We start from the raw sequence: 25,318 nt of genomic DNA, 5'->3' as shown, positions 1-25,318 counted from the left end.
TTACAGCACCCACATGTATGAGTGTTTAGCACACAGCTGGTTTACAAACGGTGAGAGAAAACAGGACAGCTTTGAACTTGAATGAACATGTTTGTCAATATAATTATAAAATGATGTAGAAAAATAAAGAAAAATCTGTAAATTATATTACAATCTGTTTTTGGGGCAGAACCACGCCCACTGTCAACAGCATGCTGTCATTTAGGACTCTGCCTATTAACCGCGTTAACCGTCCACCTGCCTATTAAAGGACACGTATTTGTGCAGTCGAGGTTTTCGTTGCCAGGGGGCGTCACCGAGCAGCTCACGCGGGTCCATAAGCCCCTCCAGTTTCACTGCGAGAGCAGCGCGAGAGAGGGAGCGACGCGCACCCAAGCTGCAGAAAGTGAAGCAGGTTGGGGACTAAACATAGACGAGGACGGAAAAAAGACAACCCCGAATGCTCCCTGAGGTTTGTGGAGTGAACGCGAGCGGAGCTGCCCGCGCGCGCTGCGATGTCAGCCGCTCTCTGTAGGCGAGATGGGGAGAGGAGAGGACACTTCACGCGCACACGTTGCTGCCGCGCCGGTTTAACTGCGGACAGTTAATTGCACACCCGAAAGACAATTAAGCCCCGCGGTTAGAGGAGCGAAGAGGTGTGTTCGGTTCGGTTGTCAACTTTTTAAAGGAGCTCCTGTCTGCGCTGGAGCAGCCGGTGGATGTTGCGCCATGGAGATGAAGACGAGACTTCGAGCCACGCTGATGTTGATATGGATTTTTCAAGGTAAGCTAATTAGGCCGCGCGCTGCAGGTGCTGCTGCAGGTGGCAGCCCCGCGAGTCCGCGAGCCCGCGAGCGTTATAGCCGGAGTGCGGTGGCCGTTTGTTGGGGTCACGGAAAGTGGGTTTCGAACCATATTTACACGGGAAAAAGTCAAGAAAAGCGTTTCCTGTCATCAAACGTCCACGTTTGAACCAATAGTGAGCCAAAAAAAAGCAACACAATTTCTCTTTTAACCAACTTAGTCCATGTAAGAACAAGCTGGTGTGCGTGTTAAGGCTTCATTTCGATGAATTAAGTCAGTAATGTACTACAATAAGTGACCTACTTCATGCACTGTAGCTGCGTGACCTTTAACAGTGTGCATTATCACCACGTCTTCAAATTCATTGCTCAGATTCATGTTATTGGCAATGTATAAAAAAAAAGCCCCTCCTCCTCTTCGTCCAGCGAAATTTTGAATTTAAATGCAGGAACAAGCACGCTGACAATTCATGAAATATGTAACTTTTTATTGCCGTTGCTGCTGCTATGCGCGTGGATCTTACCAGAGGTCTCCTTTTAAGCACAGAGCAGAGTACTCCTCTTAAGAGGGCATAATGTTGTTGCATGGTTGAATGCCCTGACATATATTTCAAGGAAGTGTTGTTAGCTTTTTTTCTTTTTTTTTTTGATGGTTATTGCCCCTTGTGAGGTTGGAAAGAACATAAAATGCACAAATCTACCTGAAAGAGTTGGGATGTCGTTTGAAATAATTCTGGACATCCCAGCAGTCACATTTTGGGTCATGTAGGTCATGCAGGTTCAAAGCATCCTGTATTGACTTTTAACCGGCGTGGCTCGCATGCATGTGGTTGGCTTTGAATTTATTGATGAACTGATAACACATCACTCATTAATAACGCCTCAAACCAAATGTTAAAGAAAATAGACAAATCAAATGTTTGGGAAGCGTTTGGTCAACGCTATTTGAATGTCAGTTTGGACAGTTTGAATTGACCAATCCTGCTTCTGTAAACTGGTGCCGCTGCATATTTTCCGACCCGATGCTGGCTTTCCTCTGGTGTGGAAATTAGAGATTGTTACAGCTCTATGTCGGGATTTGTTTGGTTCAAACTCAGGTTTCACTGAGGGGCGGCATTGGGAAATACAGAGAGGGGGACATTGTGTCCATCTTCAACTCACTTGAGAGTGCTGAACATACTTAGAAAGTTGTGTATGACGTCCTTTAACAATGCGGAAGACACCTGACTTAACATCCGCATTGTTCTAATGGGCTCCTGCGTGGAAACCACTGTGGCGTGACATCACATCAGCCGTCCTTTGATTTGGCGCGACTGCTAAATGGAATGAAACGAATGAATGAACTTCCTGTTTCTGAAGATCGAATGGATTTGTAAACATTTGCATGACGGATTTCTTTTCTCATTTCTGACAACAGCTAAGGCTGTTTGGAAAAAAAAAACACAAAACAATCCTGCCTGTCAGAGACGTCATAATTAGAAAATCAAGAGACTGCGGCACGGAACCGTAAACGCACGACCGACTTCACATGAGCAACGTAGACCCAGCTGGAATTGATGCAGAACAGAGCGGCTTCACTGGCTTTCCGTGACAAGACCCGTAGCTAATTGGCTACTGAACGCTGAAATAAATCCGTTAAATACTCGGCTGCCTGCAGGATCCTTCCTCTTCTGAGATGGATGCTCAACATTCTGTAACTGACTGTCATAAGGCACATTCTAGCCGAGCCACACAAACGCATCACCGCTGCCCATCAGATAGCCCAAATTGGCCCGAGGACAGTGACAAGGTGATTTGGCTCCGAGCGGTCTGAATGTGGAATTAGTTCATGCCAAACACCCCCCCTCCCCCCCTCCTCTTGTGGAAATGCCTTTCTCTTTTGGCCGGGTTGTTGAAATGCTGTCATGTCCTCTGCTGATTGTGTTCAGTGACGGCTGGTTGGTAATGAGCCGGTGGCCGCTAGGCTCTGGTGTAAGCTGATGTTTGTGAGCCAGCTATATATTTTCTTTTTTTTACAGAATAACTCACAGAGCTTAGGGTAATTCTGATCAGAGCGAGATTAACTAAACAAGAGCTTGTTCAGCCGTCATCCAGCGTCGGAACAAACGGCCGCATGAGAATGAACCATCAGTGCAAAGTCCCAGCCGTGTAGAGATGAGGAAGATATCTGGAGGAGGAGCACGTGTACGACTTCAACACTTTGTGTTCTTCTGTGTGTAATAGCGGCTCAATAGTCGTTTTGGAAGGAGCTTTCGTAAACTAGAAAAGTCACTTTGCCGCTTGAGGTCCCGTGACCTCCAGGTGAATCTTCCATCATTTTCCTCATCAGATAGAGTTTACTCAGTCGCCATAGAAATGGTTTTATTATTATTATTATTATTATGTTATCCAGGTATGGAATGTGTCAAGACCCTTGACACATTCAAAAACACCACACAGAGACAAGTAGTGCATATGTGAGTCATGACGGGGGGGGGGGGTGGGGGGGGGGGGGGGAGCGATTGTATATCAGGGTAGCTGTGGACCCTCACCCCCCCCCCTCCCCCGCGGTGGTGCCAGTGTTCATTTCCACGCCTGATAGTTTATTTCTTCACACACAAACACTTCGGTCATCTCGCTTCCTCGTCAACGGAACAACCCGCCGCTGAGAAAACATCCCGCCGCCGCCGCTGTACATCATGTGAGTCACTTTGTTTATCTTCTCTGGCTCAAACTGGTAAATTGCCACCAGTTTCCGGAGCGGTTACATTTGTTAGACTTACTCGGTGTGTGGGAGCCTAATTGATCCGGTCCTGTGTTTGTGTGTGTGTGTGTGTGTGTGTGTGTGTGTGTGTGTGTGTGTGTGTGTGTGTGCGTGTGTGTGTGTGTGTGCGTGCGTGCGCGCGCGCGCACAGAGGCAGAATGAGCCGGTGCAGCCTATTAAGGCTTCTCTTATGTAACACCAGGTCAAATTAATTGGCTCATGCTTTGCCACACTCGCTGCAAAAGTATTTGTTTTCTACACACAACAGCTGCTGCACGTTCCACTTTATTCACCCAGTGACAGTTGCAGTAGTGCAGGTTGACAGGTGCTGATTGGAGCTTCCAGGCAGATGATTAAAACAATCTGAATGTGCGGAGTGAACTTTTGATGGATGTTGACGCTGATATTTACAGTCAGTTGTATAAACTCCTGAGGTTTATTCAGAGTGACACCGTTTCCCATTGTCCTGCCTTTCCATCACGATTACAGTACAAATTAATTTACGTTTGTATCAGCAGGTTGAGTTTTCTTTGCCGTTATGAAGGTAAAATAATTTTGCACATTTTAGCTGATGCAAATGAAATGAACCGTCCATGTTTCGCCCCCATCAGACGCACCGAGTCATCAGCATTTTTCTTGCTGAATGGCTTGCTTTGATGTTTGCCACTGTGCTGCATTAGTCATTTGCTATATACACACACACACACACACACACACACACACACACACACACACACACACAGCACTCTATAACAGTCCAATAACACTCTCTGCAGAAGACGAGGCGTCGTTTGTGAAAGAATCTTTGTGAAAAAGTTTCTTTTAACAGATCAGGAGGGTAATCAATTCTGCCAATTAGCCAGTTTCAAGCATGATCTCAAGATGACGCTAACGAGTTTACAGACAACCATTCACACCCACGGGCAATTAAGAGTGGCCAGCTGACCTAACCTGCATTTTGTTTGTGGGAGGACAGGAAACCCACGCAGAACGCGCAAAACTCCACTTGTTGTCTGTAGGAGCAGTAATATCTCATCTGCAGCAGTTTGGATTCGATGGTGAAGGCCGTCTCTTGTCGAATACATCGGAAATGTGACGGGAAGTGATAATGAATTGTTTATGTTAGGGTCATCTTTAAATGCTGCGTGTGTGAAAGACGCTCAAGTTGATTTAGACATGCGTACATCCAGCAGCGGTTACCAAGGGAAACCCACAGAGCACCTGCTGAGTACTGAAATGGTGCTTTAACTGTTGATTTCATGCTGGGTTAATGTTTCATGTATGCTTATTATCATATGGTTGGTTTGTCTCCAGTGAGGCGTTCAGCTGGTAGCAATCAGCTCTCCTCAAGTTTTCCTTTTTCTTTTTTTTTTTCTTCCTTTTTCAAAATTAAAGCAGAAAAGTAAAAGACGCAGCACAGGGGGGATGAAATGTACGTTAACACTCAGACGTCAACGTTTTATTTTCAGCAGTCCCGAGTGTTTCTCTCTGAGTTTGACGTCGGCGTATTTAGAGGCTCCTTCAGTGTTTTAAGGGGAAATATATCGTCACAGACGTGGATCCTCTGAGCAGGAATCGTCAGTAAACCTAGAGCTGCAAAACTTCAATTGCGGTTTGTATGAATATCAAGCACACTCTCATATTCTGTTCATTTAGTTGATTAAATCCGTCTTAAAGCCTACCTGCAGGTTGCGCTATAATTAACCTTAAACATACAAGCTGCTGCCGGCGCTGCAGCCTGACAGGTGTGCGTCTCCTCCTGTCACCTCTCCACCCACGCTCCATCTTCATGTGGCTAATGATGTGGCTGCCGGAGACCAGTCCAGTTTGTCCACCGGGGAGGCTATCGGGACATTTTTTTTTTTTTTTTTTTTTTAAAGAAAAATCTTCCCACTCAGCCAGTTAGAAAGTCATGTTGCTCTTTAGTCTCACAGCGTCTGAATCACAAGCGTTCCGTAAAAAGGAACGAGCCTCCAAAGGAAGTGCGTTTGCGTCTACTAGCCATAGGTTGATGTCCCCGTTGATCCGAGCCCATAAATGATGCAGCGGAGGAGTCATTTACACCCCAGGCGTGGGCGAGGGTCTTGATGATTTAGACGAGGTGCACCCTGGGAAAATGGCACACGCTAATGAGGTGCGTTCCCTCTATAAATGAGACCATTGCTCTGGGTAGAAACCTGTGTGTGAACTTCAGAGGCCAGGCATACAAACACAACGCAAGGCCGCTAACTACCGTCTCCAGCCACATTTGATTTGCCGAGGGACATTTATCTCGAGGTTTGAGACAAAGACGTCCTATTAATGCCGGTGAAAGCAGCGGTACACTGCTGGAATTAATTTTCAGACGACTCATCACAATTAATCAGTTCTTCTAACTGGAAAAGCAGCGTCGATTGTAATTGCGAGAGGTTGCTTCACTCTGGCAGAGGCTCAATATGACTAAAAAACAAAAAAACTGTTTCATCAGCATTTTGAAATGTTTGCTTTTATCCAAAGAGGAAGATAGATATTTTCAGGGGTAAAATGCGTGAAAACTGCTGGCCTGTAAAGAAAAGATTCCCTTTTATTCTTTTGACTTTGTAGTGCAGGTAGGAACCGGTGGCAGCAGATGAGTTTTCCTCTCAGACGCTCGAGGATTAGGGTGCTGTTGGGCTATTACGGTGAAGCACAAGGGGATGTCACAGGGTCGGATGGGTTTTCTGCCGTGCCGTAGTGCTGATAGGTCAGTTTTAAAATGCTTGGTGATAGCCCTGTGGAACTGGTGGGGCTTGTGAAAGGACAGAATTTGAGCGCAGAGATGAGAGATTAATATTCGCAGAGGAGTGAGAGGCATCCTCGTTCCTTTCTCTTTGCCAGATGGAGGTGGGGGGGGGGGGCAGATTAATGCTGTCATCTGGTTTGAGGTGTAACCTGGCCTCACAGGCTTCAGGTCAATTGAGGCTAAAGAAGGTTCTTCTTTAGAGGCAACGCACCCTCCTCAAGGAAAGCTCGCCCTTTGATTTACTTTTACAACAGTTTTCCTTCATATCTATGTACCCTTGAAATGAGAAGATTCCATCCATCCATCCATCCTTCCTTCCTTCCTTCCTTCCTTCCAGGCATCCTAAAGGCACTTTAAATAAACTGTACATAATCTCAAAATCATATCACATTGTTATCCATGTCAGTGTCGGTTGGTTCACTGCTTTGGTTTGGACTGAAATGTATCGACAATTATCGAATATAGACATTCGTGTTCCCCAGAGGAAGAATCCTCTGGATATGTACCAACAAGATAATACAGAACACCGGGCCTTTAGCAGCGTCCTCGTAGTGAAAACACATCATTTAGAATGTTCTGAGTCATAACAAGCTGCCCTCATTTACTAATGAATAGTATCGACTTCTCTTCAAACAAACCCCTCGTTATAGTCAATGAGCATGAACATGTGGTAAAACTATACATACGGGGATAACGTGACACTATGTCGTGGTCGTCACGTATAACGTGTTACTGACGTCCGACCCGCTTTCCTCAGTGACTCAATGACGTTCGCTTTAATTTGAGATTAATGTGACTCGGCCCCAAAGCGTGAGTGATTCTCAATGAAAAGTGTGACTCCACTTTGTGATTTGCTTCGCCCTCTCCTCCGCAAACAATGGAAAAATGTGGACATTCAACAGTGCACCGATGCAACTTTTTCAGCTCGACCATGCGCCTGAATTGGGGATCGTCTACAGTCGAGAGTGTGGTCCCGTACGCGCAGCTTAGACCCTCTGGAGCAGTAGAGCCGCCTGAACGCTGTGCGGAGAAGAGAGGGAACCGCTGGCTTACACATGTGGAGGACGCCGTTTCACGTGAAGTGTTTGAAGTGTATCAGTAGAACGGCACACGGTTTGACACGACGCGTTATCCATTGAGCTTGACTTATGGGGCTAAGCCGACTGGCATGCTACAGCTGATAACTACTGGGGCGCTGCCAAAAACGTGCAACTTAGTCACTGTCATTCATGTTTTCATACATTTTGAGCAACATTTCAAGATTTTTAAGCCCAGTCACAGAGCGGTGAGGTGACACAGTAAAGAGAGAGAACTTGATTGCTCATTCTGAGCACTGATTGTTCCTTTAGAACAGGGAGAACCTTATAGAACCAAGTTAGGGAGTGACTTTGGAGATGGAACATTTCCTTATTTCAAATTTTAGGGCCATTAATGCATAAAAGTCCAAAGGAAAAAAACCTACACAAAACGTTAATAAGCCGTTAAAGATGCTGCTGGACATCATGTGGTCACCGTGTGTGTAAAGCCTACATCAAAACCCTCAGGCGCTTTCTCTAAATCCCCTCGCTTCCTTTTTATTTTTTTTCAGCCCTCAAGTGTTTATTGCAGCTGTAACATCAATTTACTTTGCAGGCTCATATGTTCACTCTGGTGGTGAGGCGATTGCCATTAGAATTAATACCTTTGGGGATGTTGACGCTCAAAATAGAAAGAGCCCACCGATCAGAACGCGAGGCCGACCTGTGCTTTATGTGTCAAACCCTGGAAGAATTGTCTCTTTGGGATGACTGAGAAGAGTATAGGGACACAAGCAGCACCTGAGGTGAAACAGGTGGCTCCTGTTCCTGAGCCGCTCCGGATGTCATTAGTGGGACCAGGGAGGGTTCTCCTCAGCATCATTCCTAATGTGACAATCATACTACTTTGATTTATTTTACCCTCAAGTAAAGGATAAATGTACCTTTTCTTGATTCAGTGATAAACAGAGCTATATTACATGCCGACATTTTACAGCAAGTAAAACACACACAGAGGCTGCTGCATTTAATACAACTGTAGTTTACAGATCCTGTGGGAGTTCATTGAGATATAGTCAGTTATTCATGTCGTCACAAACACACTTCCTTTGCCTGGGGTGTCCTTGATTAACGCTTTTCCCAAAATACATGTGCAGCAGTCGTCCTACTTCCTGAGAGATGTTTTTGTTTGAAGTGATAGATTTATTTATTTTTTGGAATCTGTTGGTCACTTACTTGATCACCAACTACAAAGAATTACTCACATGCACATTACGCACCGGTACAACCAGCACCAGTCCAATGCTGTCTTTAATGGAATCCATGTGGTCTTCATGACCGATTTAGAACCATTAGCGACACAAAATACATCAGTCGTTAATCATGCATTACTAAGGCGCTTCCTGTGCTCATATGGAGCCATGGTGTATGAAATAAATATTCACATGAATAAATATACATATATATGGAAAATCTATTCCATTAAAGATAACTAAGAAGTGGTTTAGTAACCATTAGCGTAGAGCAGACATTGATTGTACAGAACATAAACGCGTCGTGATGTGTTCACAAACACAGCTCCATTTAAACTCCATTACAGTCTTTGGCACCGTGTGTGTGTGTGTGTGTGTGTGTGTGTGTGTGTGTGTGTGTGTGTGCGCGCACACGTCTGACTGAATCATTTGAGAGTGTGTTAACAGACAGTTTGCTCACACAGTAAATGTGCAGCAAAGCTGTTTGAATCGTCACTTTTTTTAAACCACCCTGAAATAGTCACACGTGTGCTGAAAGCATAATGTCATATTTAGCGATCCTGAAATGAAATTAGCCAAAAACATGACCTGCTTTGTGAAGCGCTCTCCTGTATCTGTGTCGGCCACGTGGAGCAGGCAGTCATGCATTACGTTACATACATTAGGATCTATAGAGCGAGTCCAGCCTCATTATAGTTGGGGGTTTTTCTGCAGGAGTGGAATTTGCTCATTTCTATTTCCAGCCCAGAGATTGGTCGGTCCTCTAAATTGATCTGGCGAACACAGCTGCTTCTAAGAAACCTGCTCCCACCTGATAAGCCCAGTAACCATGGCACCTTTTACCTGCAGAGCTCAGACTTCAAATGGGCTTCATTTCAGGTGGAAGTCCTAAACTTTCTCCGGTATCAAGTCTGCCGAGAGAGAAGTACAGAATTCTCTCAGAAACCTGTGAGAAGGCGAAAATGACGGCCCTGAAAGCTGCACCTCCCTGCATTGTCTTCAGCCCGTCTTTACTCTCTTAACAGGCCTGGTTTCAAAGTATGGAGGACACCTTGACAAATGTTACACCAACAGGACTGAGTACGGAGCATGTGACACTGACTTCTCTCAGCAGAGCTACTGATGTTTTATATTAGTATAATCTTTAGTAATATTTCCAGCTTCTCAAATGTGTTAATTGGTAGTTTTTCCTCCGTTTTATGTCTCGAATATCTTCCACCTTTGATCTAATGATGAGAAGAAACATTTAAACCCTTCCCCTTGGCTTCTGGGAACTTGTGATTTCTTTCTCAGATGTCTGAGAGACATAAGACTTGTGTTTTGTCATTAGTTGTAATGTCCCCCTGTTCTCTCTTTGTGTGTTTTAATCTGTTGGTCTTCTTGTTGTGAGTGGCTCGCTGTTAATTCCATTTAACTGGTTCAGTGTAAAATACACAATGATAGCTATAATTGTAAATATGGTTGTTGTCGTTCTTTCAGGTAATTAAAGAGATGCCTGCAGACGACAGATAAAAGTGAAACATTTTTCACACTTCTGTTTCAAAACTGAGCCTCAGAGCCACAATATTGACCCATAACAAAGCGGACGTGAACGTTTTAACGGCTTAAAAGAATAAAGTCGCTGCAAATAACTTTATCACGGACGTGTATCACGGCGAGAAATAGCTCTTTAACATTACCAGTGCTCCATTTTCATATTGTAGCAAGTCAGTTTGTGATTAATCAATGATTCAGACTAAAACACCGCCTGGTTTCGTAGCATTTAAGACACCATTTCATTATTTATGTGTTCTGCTCTGCGCTGAAACGGACTAATTACCTAAAAGAAGGACCGAGTCCGGACAGAGACCCTGCTGGAGTTTTAAGTAGACTCCTGGCAGCGGCCGCTGTGCATTTAGATCTTCTAATCAGTGCACTCTTGTGTGCTCGCTGATTTGAAATGAGAAAATTAGTGTAACTGCTGCAGTCCCAGAAATCATAGAGCGACGTGATTAAAGGACACACAGCTTCCCCAGCAGTACGACAATTCAGTTTTTTTGTGCAGTACTAGTGTTTTTGAAAGCACAGATCGAAAAATGCAAAAAAATAAAAGTTTTTGAAAAGCTACGCCGTGGAATTAAATGAGTTTTAAGATCAAGTCACAAGTTTCTGCTCTTCTATGGCTGCGACTCTTTGAGATCGCTTGACTCCTGTTTAAACTTTGGCTGGCATTGCTTGCTGTCAGCCCACCAGTTCTCTGTCTCTGGATATCCATTCGCCTTATAGAGAGCAGCATGCTGTAGGGGACCAGATAATAATGAATGAATAAAGTGCATTTCTAGTGAGAATCATCTGAGATGCAGTTAAAATATAAACTAGTCCTGTCTGCACAGGTTGTTTAATATGGGAGAAGGGGAAGCAGGGTTGAAGTGGAGTAAGGCGTTAAGCTTTCTATATATATATATATATATATATATATATATATATATATATATATATATATATGGGTATCCTTCTATCAGTTCCTGGTGTATTTATAGTTCTTTTGAGAGAGCTGGTGGGTGACGGGACAACAGCTGTGTACCAACACTTACACCTAATTGGTTTAGCTGAAGGCAGTGACAATGGTTAGTGCCCTCAGGAGCCGACCTCTGTTCCTAGAAGACCACTTTCTTTGAAACGGCTTTGAAAAGAAAGGTGAGACGGGCCGTTGTTCACCACGTTAGTGTTTCACGGCACAAGCCTGAGGGTCAAACCTATTCGCATGCTGCGTTTTGATCATGCATATAAGCTGGAGCACAATCCAAAAGTCCTCTTTCCATTTAAAAAATATAGAGACATAACCCAGATATCTGAAACGGTAAACCAGTTGCATTTAACTCTCCATTTTCCAAGTTAAAGAACATTGTTGATTCCGCATAAATGAGTTCATGTGAGGTTTCAGTGTTATGCAGGGAGACATTGTGATTTTACACGATAGTGATTTATTGCATTATTGAATAGTTTCCGTCCCTCATGACCAGACACACAGTCACCATGCCCATTACTACCAGGTCTGTCTGTCTACTACCGCATAATGCGATTGTCTCGTGAGTCCAAGCACAGCGGTCACATCATGATGTCTTCTTGTGTGCGACTTTTGTCTATCCTGTCTCTCCCTCCCCGCTTAAGCCAGCTTGGGCTGATAATAAGATTAGAGCGTAGAGAGGCGGCTTAGCGACCTGACCTAAGAAACGGTGATCGTTTTATCCACGAGGCTGCTGCAGATGGACGCCACCGGAGGGGGGGAAGGAGTCTCTGGAGCAGAGAGGTTAAAGGGCAACACGCGTCAAAAATGTGCCAATAAAGTCACCGTGTGCATGAACGCTCCTGTGAGTACGTTCGTCCTCGCAGCTCTCGCGTGTATTTAATTAAACAACGAATGTTGCACAAAAAGATTTGTTTATTTCGTCTGCACACAACCCCCCCCCCCCCTCCCCCCCGTTTGCCTCTCCATCCATAATCGCCTCCTCCACAACAAACACGACTTTCGCCTCCATCAGTGGCCTCATCCATCCACGCTAATCAATGCTCTGTTGAACTGTGGCAGAATTAAAGGCTTAACCCTTTACTGCCAGTCCACACAGATCTTAACAAGCAGAGATTTAGAGGAGGCAGTCGAACACGTATTGGTTTACATGTAAAGTGTTTTTATAACCAGATGACACACTCAGAGGAGCCCCAACATGGTGCTGCACTCCATCTGATCTGTGTGATCGCTGAAGATTGAACTAAATAAAAAGGACAGCAGAGCAACCTTGACACGTGGGTAACACGGTTATTTCTCCATCCACCTTTTGAAACATGGGGTCAAAATGAGATTCATCTATCCGAAGATATTAATTAACACAAACGTAAAAGCGAGAGAATTCACACATCATTTATATCACATCATGATATCACGTAACAGCTGCCTGACCCGTACACCGCCGGATCGGTACCGCAACTCTCAACAACGATGAGTAAGAACTTGTTAGCTTCTTCCATCGACAGCTCCGGAAACAAATGGTGGCTGTGTCTGAGATCGATGAAGGAAGTAGCTGTTCTGGCATCGTTACTCATTATTGGCCCAATCGCAAGTTCAGCTGTCACACTTTGGTTTCGGGAAGGAAGCAATCGTGACAAAGATGTTTTCTTAAGTCTGTAGAATATGATGTGTAGGGTTAGGACATATTTGCAGGAAGTTAATATTTGATTTAAATTAGTATTTTGACATCAAATATTTCACCTTTTTTAAATACTGTGCCTCCTGCTATTTGATAATTGCAGTCAGCCATCTTGAGAGTTCAATAAAATGTCAATGAATTGTGCAGCCCTACTCAGTCCTCGATAGTTCTCCATTCTCGGTGTTCCTGACACATTTCATTTCATGAGGCAGCGTGTCACACCTCAATAAAATGAAATGCACGTTAGATTTCTGCTGATCAGACCGGAGCGTTTCATTCATTTATATCCAGTTTGTCTCCGGGTCTCCACAAGTCATTAAGACGCCATCGTTTTATCTTAATGTGGAGAAAAAGTAAAGTAGCTCAAGAGGATTACACCAAATAAATCTCCTTCATGTGTCTCTGACCGGTCCACGGAGACGGCCCACAGTCCGTCTCAGGGGAGCTGCTATCTAAACACTGAAGGGAGCACTTCTACAAAAGCACAGTTCATAATGTATTCACAAGCAGACCCTCGAGAGGCCTTAAAAGCCTCCCTCGCTAAATCCATCATGTCAGGGTTTGGGAGCCATCAAATCCCTTTTACGCTTTGATATAATCCATGTTGATTACAGCCCTCTCACCTCGGTTCAATTACCGCGGCTCTCCATTGTGTTGGATGCGACTCGGCTCGTCTCTCCCGTTGCGTACCGTCGCCTTTTCTCGTTCGCTGAACGTTCATGTGCATATCGGGCCTCGTTTTAGTTCATTTGTTGGAAATAGAAAGTGTGAAGGCTTTGTGATTGTATAAATGATATGGTGCTCTTTATTGGGAAGCATGCTGAAGTGGAAACAACAGTCATCAGGCAGCATATTGGTGACCGTCCGCCAACCACAAGCCCCCGGTTTGAGCCCCCCTTGTCGGGAAAACCTCCTTCAGCACAACACTGAATCTTCTGCTGTTACTGACCCGGCACTTAGGCCAGCGCTGGCAAGAGAACATTTCCCTACGGGGATCAATAAAGTGTCACATTAGCGCGGTAATGCACAGCAGGGGAGTAAGAGCAAGAGCGAAATGACTTGTACAATATCACTGCGCCACATTAATCATGCCCGTGATTTGCGAGCGTGCCAAACAGACAGTCTACAACCCACTTGGCTCAGCGGTAAAACGTCACACATGACTGTAGCTGGCTGCTAACGCAGACACTGCAGCAGCGTACAGCAGCGACGGCTGCTTGGATCTGCACATCTGGTGGACCTAACGACTCATTTTATACACGTTCAAAACTTTAAATACGTGCACACTGTTGTGAGTTTCCAAAAGGGAAAAAAAAACCTATACTGTGTGTGTGTGTGTGTGTGTGTGTGTGTGTGTGTGTGTGTGTGTGCAGTTTGTTGTGCTGAGGTAGCTGTACCGGCTGTGTCATTTGGGTGAAATGGGGGGGGAAAGGTAAACAGACGCAGAGTAACTGGGACTCTGCGTCTGTATTTCGCTTTAGATTTTCAGACATAATATTCAATTAACAATTTTTGAGATCCATTACACCTCCATCGTATGGATGGCAAGTCTCACAGCCGATATGTGTTAAGGTGCCCAAACTGTCATCAGTCTAACAATAGAAAAAAACATGAACACAGCGATGACATTTCAGAGCAATACAACCATTAATATGATATCACGGTATGATATTTTTGGGTCTCGTAAGCTTTCAAAGTCATGGATCTCTCTGTCAAAATGGACTTGACCCCAATAACGTGTCCTCAGAGTAAAGCGGAGAGCAGAGCAGCAGCAGGTGAGCTGGGCTCAGGTGGGAGACATGATGGACTCATCTCTCTCCTCTGGTCTCTATTGGCTCACAGCTGCAGCGTTCACCTTTTGACCAGGACCCCTTCACCTACTGTAGGTGTGTGTGTGTGTGTGTGTGTGTGTGTGTGTGTGTGTATCGGGTGTGTTGGATGTAACGTACAGTGGACATGAGAGCCAGCAGGACTCCGCTGAGCATCTGACCCGATTTCACCACAAAGCACTCAGCATTTCTAACTTTACGAGGCTATTGTTTTTATAAAGACGTCACATATTATAAAGCCCCCCCCCCCCCCGCTCTATTAGATGTGCAGTGAAGTCTATAATTAGGATTTTTTTTAAATATTGATTCCTCATATGTAATGGCTTCTGCACCAGGTACTGTTAATTATTAATAACCTCATCTCTGTGCTTAAGGTAAAGATGTAAGGTGCTGTGAACATGTACTTCACTGTAGTTTAAGTATGACCAAGACCTGAGTAGTGGACTCAAAAGGGACTGTATATATATATATATATATATATATATATATATACTGTATTATATTATTAATTAAAATAAATCTTTACAATGCTGTGTTTTACACTTTTGAACTTAAATTGAAAACAGATTCTTTTATCTCCTTAGTTGAACATTATTTGTAGTGAGACAGATTTACTTTCTCAATGAAAACTGTTTGGAATTTAGAAATAATTTGGAATAAAACAAGTTTGGTGATGGAAAAATATAAGCACAGGTCTTGTAGGTCCACAAATTCAGCCTGAAATGTAATTGTCTACAGAACATCTCAAACACCTTAGTTTCATTTTTGAGTCTCCGGATATCAGATTTTTAATAAAGTTGCACTCACCATTACATTAACACTGGATCAAATGAATGTGTGATTTAAAAAAGCATCGCTTGCAGTGACGAACCCACAGAGATCTATCGTCTGAAATCCCCTCAGCTTTAGGTTTATTGTTTATTGTTTTGGTTTTTCAGCCCACAACTTTCACTTCATTCCCACCACTCTCAGCAGCGTTGTTTTCATCAGACTGTTCAGACTGACAAATCAGGTTTAAACTCAATCCATGAAAAGAACCCTGCTGAATCGTATCGATTAGTAACCTCAAAGTAAGTTGTATGGATTTCACTTTGTAAAATCTATACCTGGGCTCTGGGAGTAGCTCTGCCTGTGGGAACTGATGGTTTTTACACACGGGCACAAGACTCCACTAGACTAGAGTTTAGAGTGTCTCTGTCCCCGTTAATGGCCTCAAATCAAAAGTTTGTCCTTTTTTTAAAATATACTTATTTGCTTTGAGTTGGATAAGAAGATTTGATACAACTCCCATGACTGTTGGATGAACATAAAGCTACATCCAGGATTTGGTTAGCTTAGCTATCCCCCTTGGAAACAGGGAGAAACAGCTAGCCCAAAAAAATCCCAAATAAGCCTACTATCAGCTCTAAAGCTCACTAACAATACAAATATATATACATTGTCTGTCTGACGCTCCAGATGTTGCACCATGATGCCAAACCCACTCGTACGCTACGCCTCTGCCATGATGAACTGGGGAAGCATTTGAGGGTTTTGATGTTGTTGTATACAGATTATAAAGCCTCACGCTGGATCTCCTCTCTGATGAGAGCTCGCTGAAAATCTGAAATCAGATCACTCAACTTCTTAATTACAGCCTCGCTGCGTTGAGCCCTCCCCGTGGCCCACAGGCAGTAAAGCGGCGAGGCATCAGCCGCCGAGTGCGACCCTGGACGTGTGTGGCAGCGGCCACATCGGCCCTCGCTCCGTCACTCGTGTTTGGAAACACATGACAGATCTGGGAGATAAAACGGCCGACCCTCGCCCCCGCTGCCACACTAATGGTTTATAAATATCTTCTTCAAAGACCCGAGACGGTGGTGAGGGGTGGCGGGGTGGTTGCGGGCTCTGTCGTGGCGCAACACTGCAGACCCATTTAAGCTCTGTTCGCCTTTCATTCCCTGCCACAAGGAGCCAGAAGCTGGCTGGAGAAGGAGGGGAAGGGAGTTAGGAAGGGCACTGTGGGGCTTGTGATGGACAGCTGGGATGAAAAGGCCACTGGCATCCGTCCAGTAGTCCGAGTCAGAGCGACCGACACGCAAGAAGACATCGGCTACTTGTTGTCAGACGGGGTTTTTTTTCCACAGCGTTAAATTAATACTCGCACGTATACAGATGTAAACCTTTCCCCATACTCACCTAATTCATAGAAGCTGCACCACAATAAGAGCCCTTGCTTTACATCCCCTTTGTGTGTGTTCTCCCTCACTAGAAACCTGTTGATGATTATTTCCGATGTTTTAATGTTCAGGAAATGAAGGTTATAAATGGTGTCAGCTATGAGGAGCCTCAGTCCTTCCGCTGCAGTGCAGGCAGAGCCTCTTTACGTGGCTGTGATCGGTTATGATGTCCTTTTTAAAAACGCAGGTTGGTGGCTGCAACTCGGAGGCCTAATGTAAAGCAGGCTAGCATCTTTTCATTGTTGATGATCAGCCTCTGTGTCAAGAAAATCAGGAGATTTTACAAGCCCTTCAAAATAAGAGGTTCCTCTTTATTCATCCTCGGGTCTCTCACGGCTGCGTGTGCATTGAAACAGACCGGAAGCATTTACGCTCACTTCATGTTCACTTCAGTGCTCCTAACCAACCTAGATGCTAATGTTTTACCGTCTCCTTTTTTCCTTTACATCAGTCTCAAACTGAACCGCGGCCATAAAGTCAGTGACGCACAGCAATCCTTCCACTAAGTTCAGTAAAGCAGTTCCAGCGCTGATTTAAAGTGACACTTTCCTGTCATGAGTGGGCTGCTAGATCTCCTGTGTCCTGAAGGTGACACTGTAAACAACAAATACGTGTGAGGGCACACCTCATTTTTGTGTGTGTGTGTGTGTGTGTGTGTGTGTGTGCGTGTGTGTGTGTGTGTGTGTGTGTGTGTGTGTGCGTGTGTGTGTGTGTGTGTGTGTGTGTGTGTGTGTGTGTGTGTGTGTGTGTGTGTGTGTGTAAGCCGGTGAGTTTTGCGGCGAGAACCGGAGGGAGGTTGTGGGAGTTTGGAGCCGTGTGTGCGAGGAGAATCAATTTAAACACAATCAAAAGTTAAAGGGGATTAAAGCGACTGTGATGAGATAGCGCACTCCAAATGGTTTAAAATAGCTGCAGAGATTACACTAATGTAATCCAATTTAAAGGAGCCTTCCCCAAATATTTATTATTGAAGCACCATCTGTTTGAAGCCTGTAGGGTCAGCCCAATAGGCGGTTTTACAGCAACAAGGCTATTTTGTTGTCCTATATTTCTCCTCATCCTGTCTGTCAAAAAGTCAGGCAATAACCCCATTTTAGTTTTTGTTTTTTTTATCTTTGTTCACGTCTGTCCTCATTCTGAATCAAAGCAATGTGGAACACTTGTTCTTCACTTGTTAAATTCCTTAATAAAAGCAAAACGCGAAGGTCGTCATCAAGACTACTGAACGATTATAATGAGGACAAGAAATCGGACGCTTCAATAATTCACTATTATATTGTCTGTTTTTGCACAGCTCGGCGTTGGTGGGGTCCTTTTAAGACTTTGTTGTCGCTGCTCTGACACAGATCCCGGCTCAGCACAGACGAAACGCGCCGCAGAAGATCAGACGAGCATTGTTCCCTGCACATCAGCTGTGTTACTAACAAGAACACGGGATCGGTCGATATCGCAATACGTTCCATGAGATTATAGACATCATTCAGTCTGTTATGTTCAGTCTGTTGGGGCACACCTTCACCCGTTAGGAAGAAGACTCGAATTAAGGAATGTGACCTATTTCAGGTGGCAGAAAATGACATATGCTAATAAATACGAGGTCTGTAGAGGCACGAAAAGGTATTATAACGGGAAACACTTTCCGTAACTTCAAAGTTGAGACTTTTACAGCATCACTTGGACGCTGAAAAGTGCATCCGGCCGCTGTTGAGACCTTTAACCTCTCGTTGCTCGAGATTATCAGGCCGTTTGTGAAGCGGCAGGCCCGCCCCATTGTATCGATGGGGAAGAGTGTAGGGGCAGAGGTGTAAATGGAGGGTAAATCTGAGCCTCCGCTAAAGCTTAAGCTGCAGTGAGGGACTCGCATGAGAGAGAGAGAGAGAGAGAGAGAGAGAGAGAGAGAGAGAGAGAGAGAGAGAGAGAGAGAGAGAGAGAGAGAGAGACATGGGTGGAGGCAGAGATTACTCGGGGAGATAGAGTGGGGCTGGTTAAAGAGGATCAGTTTATCTTCACACAGGCTCCCCGAGGGCATCGAGAGAGGGACTCACTTTTTTTTATCCTTCGTTCGATCACAACGCGGCACAATCAGATGGCCTTGTTAGACATGCAAATCACACGTACTTCAGCAATAAACCAGACTCCTGTTTATTTTTGGACACACCTGCCCGGCCAGGTTTTCCAAAAAAAAACAACAACTCATTTACACCGTCAACCTGTTCAGTTTATCTTCATTCATTGCTTCGTTGAGTCATACATTCGGAGATTATTGGCGATAAGAAGATTTCCCCTGTGCTTTTATCTGGGATCTGTTTTCTCACATGAGTGTGCTGCCCCCTATGGGCGACTCGTGGTACCGCAACACGCTCACACGTGATCTCTTAATTGCGCCCCAGCTCCAGACGTGCATGACAGGGTCGACTCTTCTTTGATCAGTCTTTGCAGGTCTGCGCGCGGCCGTTTTTTTAATTGCTGTTGCAGCGGAGACTGCGCCAACATCTCAAAGCCAGGATGCCCTGCAGGAAAGAAAAACAACAACAAAAAAAACCCCTCTGTTTATTTTAAAGAGAAGAATCCAATTAGCAGATATAAAGCGTGGCTAGGCTGAACGACCGCCTTTGGCATAAATGTAATTAGGACAGTTTACTGAGGCTACATATCATATCTACATCCTCTTTGTTGGCAACTTTTGATTTTCTTATTTATTTATTTTTCCTGTTCTGAAGGATTTAAATTGACTTCATACCCATATCCACATCTTAAACCGCCTCTATCTGTCTGTCTGCAGCCAAACACACACACACACACACACACACACACACACACACACACACACACACACACACACACACACACACACACACACATCCCAGATGGAGACAGCCACGGATTAGTGAAGATTTTCCTTCATTTAATAAACAAATGAATGACACAGTTTTGAGGATAAACCCGCTCAAAGAAGCACAAGAATAGTCTGGACTGAGGAGACTGCAGGGGCATTATCCGACTTCATCATGGAATATCATTCACATGAAGAACTCTCATCAACCTACAGAAGAACCTGATCCCTTCTGATTGTGTCTCCGGTACACAATGCATGTTAATCGGCGTGCGATGCCAATGCGCGGCGCTTTATAGCATTACACGAGGAGAGCTTTCATGTAGACACAATCGCAGCCTCATCCCAAACGTGGCCTTTTTCCTCCGTGTCGTTACGTAATTGCTACAGCGGACGCACGCCGGTTCACGGCAATCACAACCGTGATGGAGATGAAATCGGAGCGCTAACAGGATTTGTGAGGCAAAAACTATGTTTCAAATCTGGGGGGGGGGGGGGGGGGGGGAGAGATGTATGTATTATGCATGGAAAACAGGCTGATGTGGTGACTGCAGGAACGATGGTGATGATAAAGATATTAATCTCACGCATGCATGGCCTATGACATGAGGAAAGGCTGGATATGAAGACATGTTTTATGATAAGAGGAATGATTTTTTTTTTGCATTAATGTCTCACAGGCTTTGACATCTCATCATGTGACGATGATGAAAGCATCGCCACGGATTTTCGTTTTATGAACGCCAATGGCGGTCCGGACTGAAATATCTAGTCTATCTGATGAAACTGTGCAGACATTCACATCCCACTCAGGAGGAATTGTAATAACTTTGTTGATCCTTAACTTTTTGAATGGTTAATTCTTATAATGTTTAATCATCAGGCCAGAAATGTATGACCAAACACCTGTTAAGCTTATGATATCGTAAGATATACTATATGATAACCCTAATTTGTATTCAGTGCTAATTAGCAAATGTTAGCATGCTAACACACTAAACTAAGATAGTTAACATGACAAAGAAACAAATCCCCACATGCAAAGTTGAGATCATATCTGTTGCCTCTCAGTGGCTCTCAACATGGCGGCGGCTGAGCCGGCGGATAGAAGCTAACGATGCTAAGCTACAGGCAGACATTACTCCACTATATCTTTACATTGGGTCGCTGCTAAAGTACAGACTTCCAAAGCAGCTAGCGTGGTTCTAGACTCAAAGCAACACGGCTGGTCTAAACATGGGTTTCATAACTCACACATTTGTAAAGGCACAGTCATAACAACGCTCTCTGTGAACAACAGGAACGCGTTTCCTATGTCAGTGCGACTTTTAAAGAAAAGGTTATCATTCAGTATCTACTGTATCATTAGTAAAACATCCTTTTATTAAGTGCATCACATGTTGGATGTTGTGCAGACTCCACAAGCGTCGCATGACATGAATGATTAAATGTAAAGCAAAGCGGTCCGCTAATCTTTGTTTGTTGAATGTGAATGCTGTTGCCATGATGGTGATGGTGATGGTGATGATGATGGCGATGGCGATGCCCGCAGCGTTGGTGGCTGCAGCGACCATGTGTCAGATCATATCCATGTCCTGCTGAGCTCTTTTGCTCACGTGAGGTGAGAGGATTTAGCCGGGGATTGTTTAGGGATTAGTCAGCAGGATTTACCAGATTCAGAGATTCCGAAATTAAGAGACAGGAGCCCCACAGCGGCGGGGGTCACATTGTCCCGGGGAGGAATAAGAAAGCGCCGAGTCACCGCAGCGAACCTATAGGTCAAAAAACAAGTTTTTCCTTCTCTGGTGCCCTAAAATCACACACACACACACACACACACACACACACACACACACACACACACACACACACACACACACACACACACACACTTTTCTACTCTTCGCATGTACACTCAGCCCAGCCCCACATCCAATCTCCTAATTCTCCTGCCTCTACATGCTGTCAGCGTGGAAAAGGAGGTAGGCGTGCCTGGCTGAACAGATGTGGAGATTTCAGCTGCCTAGCCGTCTATGGATCATAACGCTCCCTCTCCTCCTCTGTGTATTATTCTCCTTTTATCTAAATATCTCCCCTCTCCATCCATCTGAGCACATGAGGGACACTTCTCACTGTGTTTGCTGCCGTGGAAGGATTTAGTGGCGTTGAACACTATTTTCTTTGCCTGACGTTTTTTCTCTTCACCAATCAAACTGGAGACACAAGTGGACACCGACTGCGGGGATCAGTTGATCCAGCTTCAACTGTCCGGGTCGGGTGATTGGACACCCTGTGAGTTGGACAACCTGCTTTTGTTTACTTTTAATATGTCTTCTTCCATTCATTCCTTCCTTTGTTTGCTCATGTTCCCGATATGAAATTAATATTAAGCATTTTCTTGTCAGTTGCTTTGTACTTTCTTGGAATTTCTTGGAGTCCCTAAACCCCACATGATTACAGATGTTGTTGTTTTCTTCATAATCCATGCACCTAAACTGCCCTTGCTTTACTTTCTCTTCTTAAAATAAGCTGAAATGACATGCTGAGTTTTATTCGTGTCTGGAAGATAATTGAGAATTAAGTCATTTTGGAATGCTACATGCAGACCAGTATAGTTTTGGAATACAACACTGTAAAAGCCAGTGGTGAACCTTTTGTATAAGGTCAGCACTACATGTGGGGACACCTGCACTTTTGGTAATTTACACTTCCTCCGATATACAGAAGGACACGGTTAGGAAACTTCCACGTCCTCTGCGCCTAAATAAGCCATTTATTATCTGTAAAATGCATGGATACAAAGCTGTACTTCATCAGATCGTCTAATTCAAATGCAGCTTTATTTAAATTTACAACCGAAGCGCATTGTCTTAAAGTCTGCTTTTGCCTGCTTCCACATACGATGTGATAAGTGTGCCCTCCTTGGTTTCGGGGTCGCTGAACGTACAGAAGCCAAAAGAACAACATGTCAAGGTGTCAAAGAGGAGTGGAGGCATGTTGGGGATGGACTGATCCCGAGCTCGTTGGTGGTTGGAACAGATCAGATTGGCTGACGGCACAGTTAGGAATTTCATTTGGGTTATTGCTTCATGTTTTGCTTCCGTCTGATCAGTTCTATACAAATGGACACATTCCAACAAAGACATCTACAGCCACCAGAGTAAACTTCCATTTCTTCAACTGATTATTTTGGGGGTTTTGACTGTTGGTGGGACAAAACAAGATGTTTGAAGATGTCGTATTTCACTTTTTTTTGGGGCAAATTTTCTATTGACAAAATGTTAATAATCAGCAGCTTAATTAAGAATTTAAAAAATTTAATAAATGCAACAAATGAGAGACATGGGAGCGGGGAATGCAAAGACAAAAACAAGTAAATAAAACAAACGATACATATCACAGAACACAAACACACACTTCTATGCAGACGATTGAAGCAGGACACAGAATGAGCTCATCGATTAACCGTTTCCATTGCTGTTGTTGTTCCAGGTGACACCAAGGAGGTGGAGATCCCCAGAGGACAGATGGAGGTGGTCAAGGGCCAGATGGTGGTGTTGCATGCCTGGTACAGCCCCATCTCAGACATTTCCAAAAACTCTGTGGTTTGGCTCTTCACGGGGAAAGAATCCAAGCAGGTGAGAAGGTGAACGCATCGGTCTGCTGAGATGTGCTGTACAGCTGACCCTGCTCTGACCTCTTGGAGGAAAGAAAGGAGAGCCTCTTTGAAGGGATTAATATAAAGAACAGTGTGTTTGCTGATCCTGCTACTGTCATGGAAGTCTTGTACCTTCAGAACAAAGACATACAACGGTTCAAAACAATGAATGATGAACTATTTGGACGATTGATTGATTGTTTAAGCTGTTTTTCTAGAAAAACGCCAGAGATCTCTCTGGTTTAGCTTCAATGTGAAGATCTGCTTTTAATTTAAAATATCTTTGAGTTTAAACTATTAGTAAGATTTTTGATCTGCCATTTTTTTAAAATGACAAATAATTGTTGGTTGCAGCCTTGCAAAGAATAGCAAACCTGTTTAAGTAACCTTTTACGTACTATGTCAATAAAAAATGTGTTGACGAAGTACCGCTAGGCCGATATCACCTCTGGGTTTTATGTGATAGGAAAATAATCTTTTTTGTACTGCATAACATATACAGTATATATGCTGATAAGGATCGGTAGAGATTAGACTTATTGCCAGCACCACTGCTGAAATCTAATTCATAGTGGCCGGAAAGATGGATGTCATTCAGGAAAGGATGCCGCTAATGACATTCCATCTCTTTACTGCACCTCCTAAACGTGACACGAATTACTGGTGAAGCTGTACATATGTGTGTGTGTGTGTACTCACTCTGTGTGTGTGTGTGTGTGTGTGTGTGTGTGTGTGTGTGTGTCAGTCAGAGTGTGTAGGGTCTTTTGCATGATTAATATAATCTAAACATTTTCAGTGTCTGACGCCTGCAAGCTTATCTCAAACAGAAAATCAGGCTAAAATTCCACATCCACCATCTGTACATGTCAGGATTATCTTCATGAAGGACGTTGATGTCTGTTATATGGTTAATCTGCACATCTTAATATGGCCACAGACCAAAAAAAAAAAAAATCTAAACATATTTATTTCACTCAAATGAGAGAAAAGTCTCTCTAGTAGCTTCTTTTAGGAATGCGTTGTATTTTCATAAAAAGTGTCAGACTCAGAAATGCTGATCTAGTTATGAGTATTAATAATTAACAGGGCAATGATGCTATGTTCAGTGTCACCATTGGATGTGGTGGTTTTTTTTTCTTTCTGTTCAGGTGATAAACTTCAGCGCAGGCGAAGTCGGCCACGGCCAGAACGAGTTCACCAAAAGAGTGGGCTTCAGTGCGGCCATGCCCTCGGCCAACCTCTCCATCTACATCAACAACACCCAGGAGTCGGACTCCGGGCAGTACTTATGCTCGGTCATCATCCCCGGCAGTTCTGGCATTTTCGGACAAATGCACCTAAATGTCAAAGGTAATGGACCACATATCGTCAGAGGAGCTTCAAAAAGGTCAGATTTAATCAGAGCGCTCCGTGACACGCGGCTCACGCGGCTCCTTGGATCGGGGAAATTCAGGCAAAAAGTAAACACTTTGAAGGATTTCGGATCAGAGCGGTCTGTTAAGTATGTATTTACGAAAGCAAGCAATGTCCAAATAATATTCATCTGCTGTTTAGGGATTCGCTCGGCTCTGAAGTCATTATGTCATCCTCCAGCAACAGATGGAAACAATGTGGGATCAAAACTTTTTTTCTTAATTTTAATGCAATATGGCTGCAGCCCCGAGAAAAAAGAAAATCTCCACTTTGTTTGCAGTGGATTAAAGCCTTAGGTACAAGTTAATTATAAGCTTATTGATCCTGTGTTCTTATCTTAACACTCTGTCTGTCTGTCTGTCTGTCTGTCTGTCTGTCTGTCTGTCTGTCTGTCTGTCTGTCTTTCTCGACAGTCCCTCCTTCTCCCCCAGTGTGCGCCATGACAGGAAACCCAGTGGTGAAGGGCAACGTGACTCTGAGCTGCAAGTCCGGTCATGGAAAACCCGTCCCTCAGTACAAATGGACCAAGGCTGCACCCATGTCGGAGGTCTTCTTCGCCCCAATGCAGAGTGAGTATTTTCTCAAGCACATTAACTGTGACTAACTCTTATACTTCAATGGTCAGTG

The 25,318-nt window shown here is 44.2% G+C and overlaps 1 protein-coding gene across 2 annotated transcripts in view; it reads left to right on the top strand.

Moving 5' to 3' along the window:
• The first annotated feature begins 353 nt into the window (after positions 1-353).
• The window catches only part of esamb (endothelial cell adhesion molecule b), a 32,222-nt gene continuing 7,257 nt past the window's right edge, over positions 354-25,318 (top strand). For both annotated transcript variants that reach the window (XM_068716057.1, XM_068716048.1), the window contains exons 1-4: positions 354-763; positions 23,113-23,258; positions 24,427-24,628; positions 25,105-25,260. In XM_068716057.1, coding sequence (XP_068572158.1) covers positions 709-763; positions 23,113-23,258; positions 24,427-24,628; positions 25,105-25,260 — 559 coding nt within the window. In that variant the 5' untranslated portion in view covers positions 354-708. The remainder of the gene's footprint in view (positions 764-23,112; positions 23,259-24,426; positions 24,629-25,104; positions 25,261-25,318) is intronic.

This window comes from Cebidichthys violaceus, unplaced genomic scaffold (assembly GCF_023349555.1).
Source record: "Cebidichthys violaceus isolate CVI_PGR_0920_01 unplaced genomic scaffold, fCebVio1.0.p SCAF_1, whole genome shotgun sequence".
NCBI classification, from domain to species: Eukaryota; Metazoa; Chordata; class Actinopteri; order Perciformes; family Stichaeidae; genus Cebidichthys; species Cebidichthys violaceus.
Note: the sequence above shows the minus strand (reverse complement) of the source record. Positions and strands in the feature narration are given on the sequence as shown.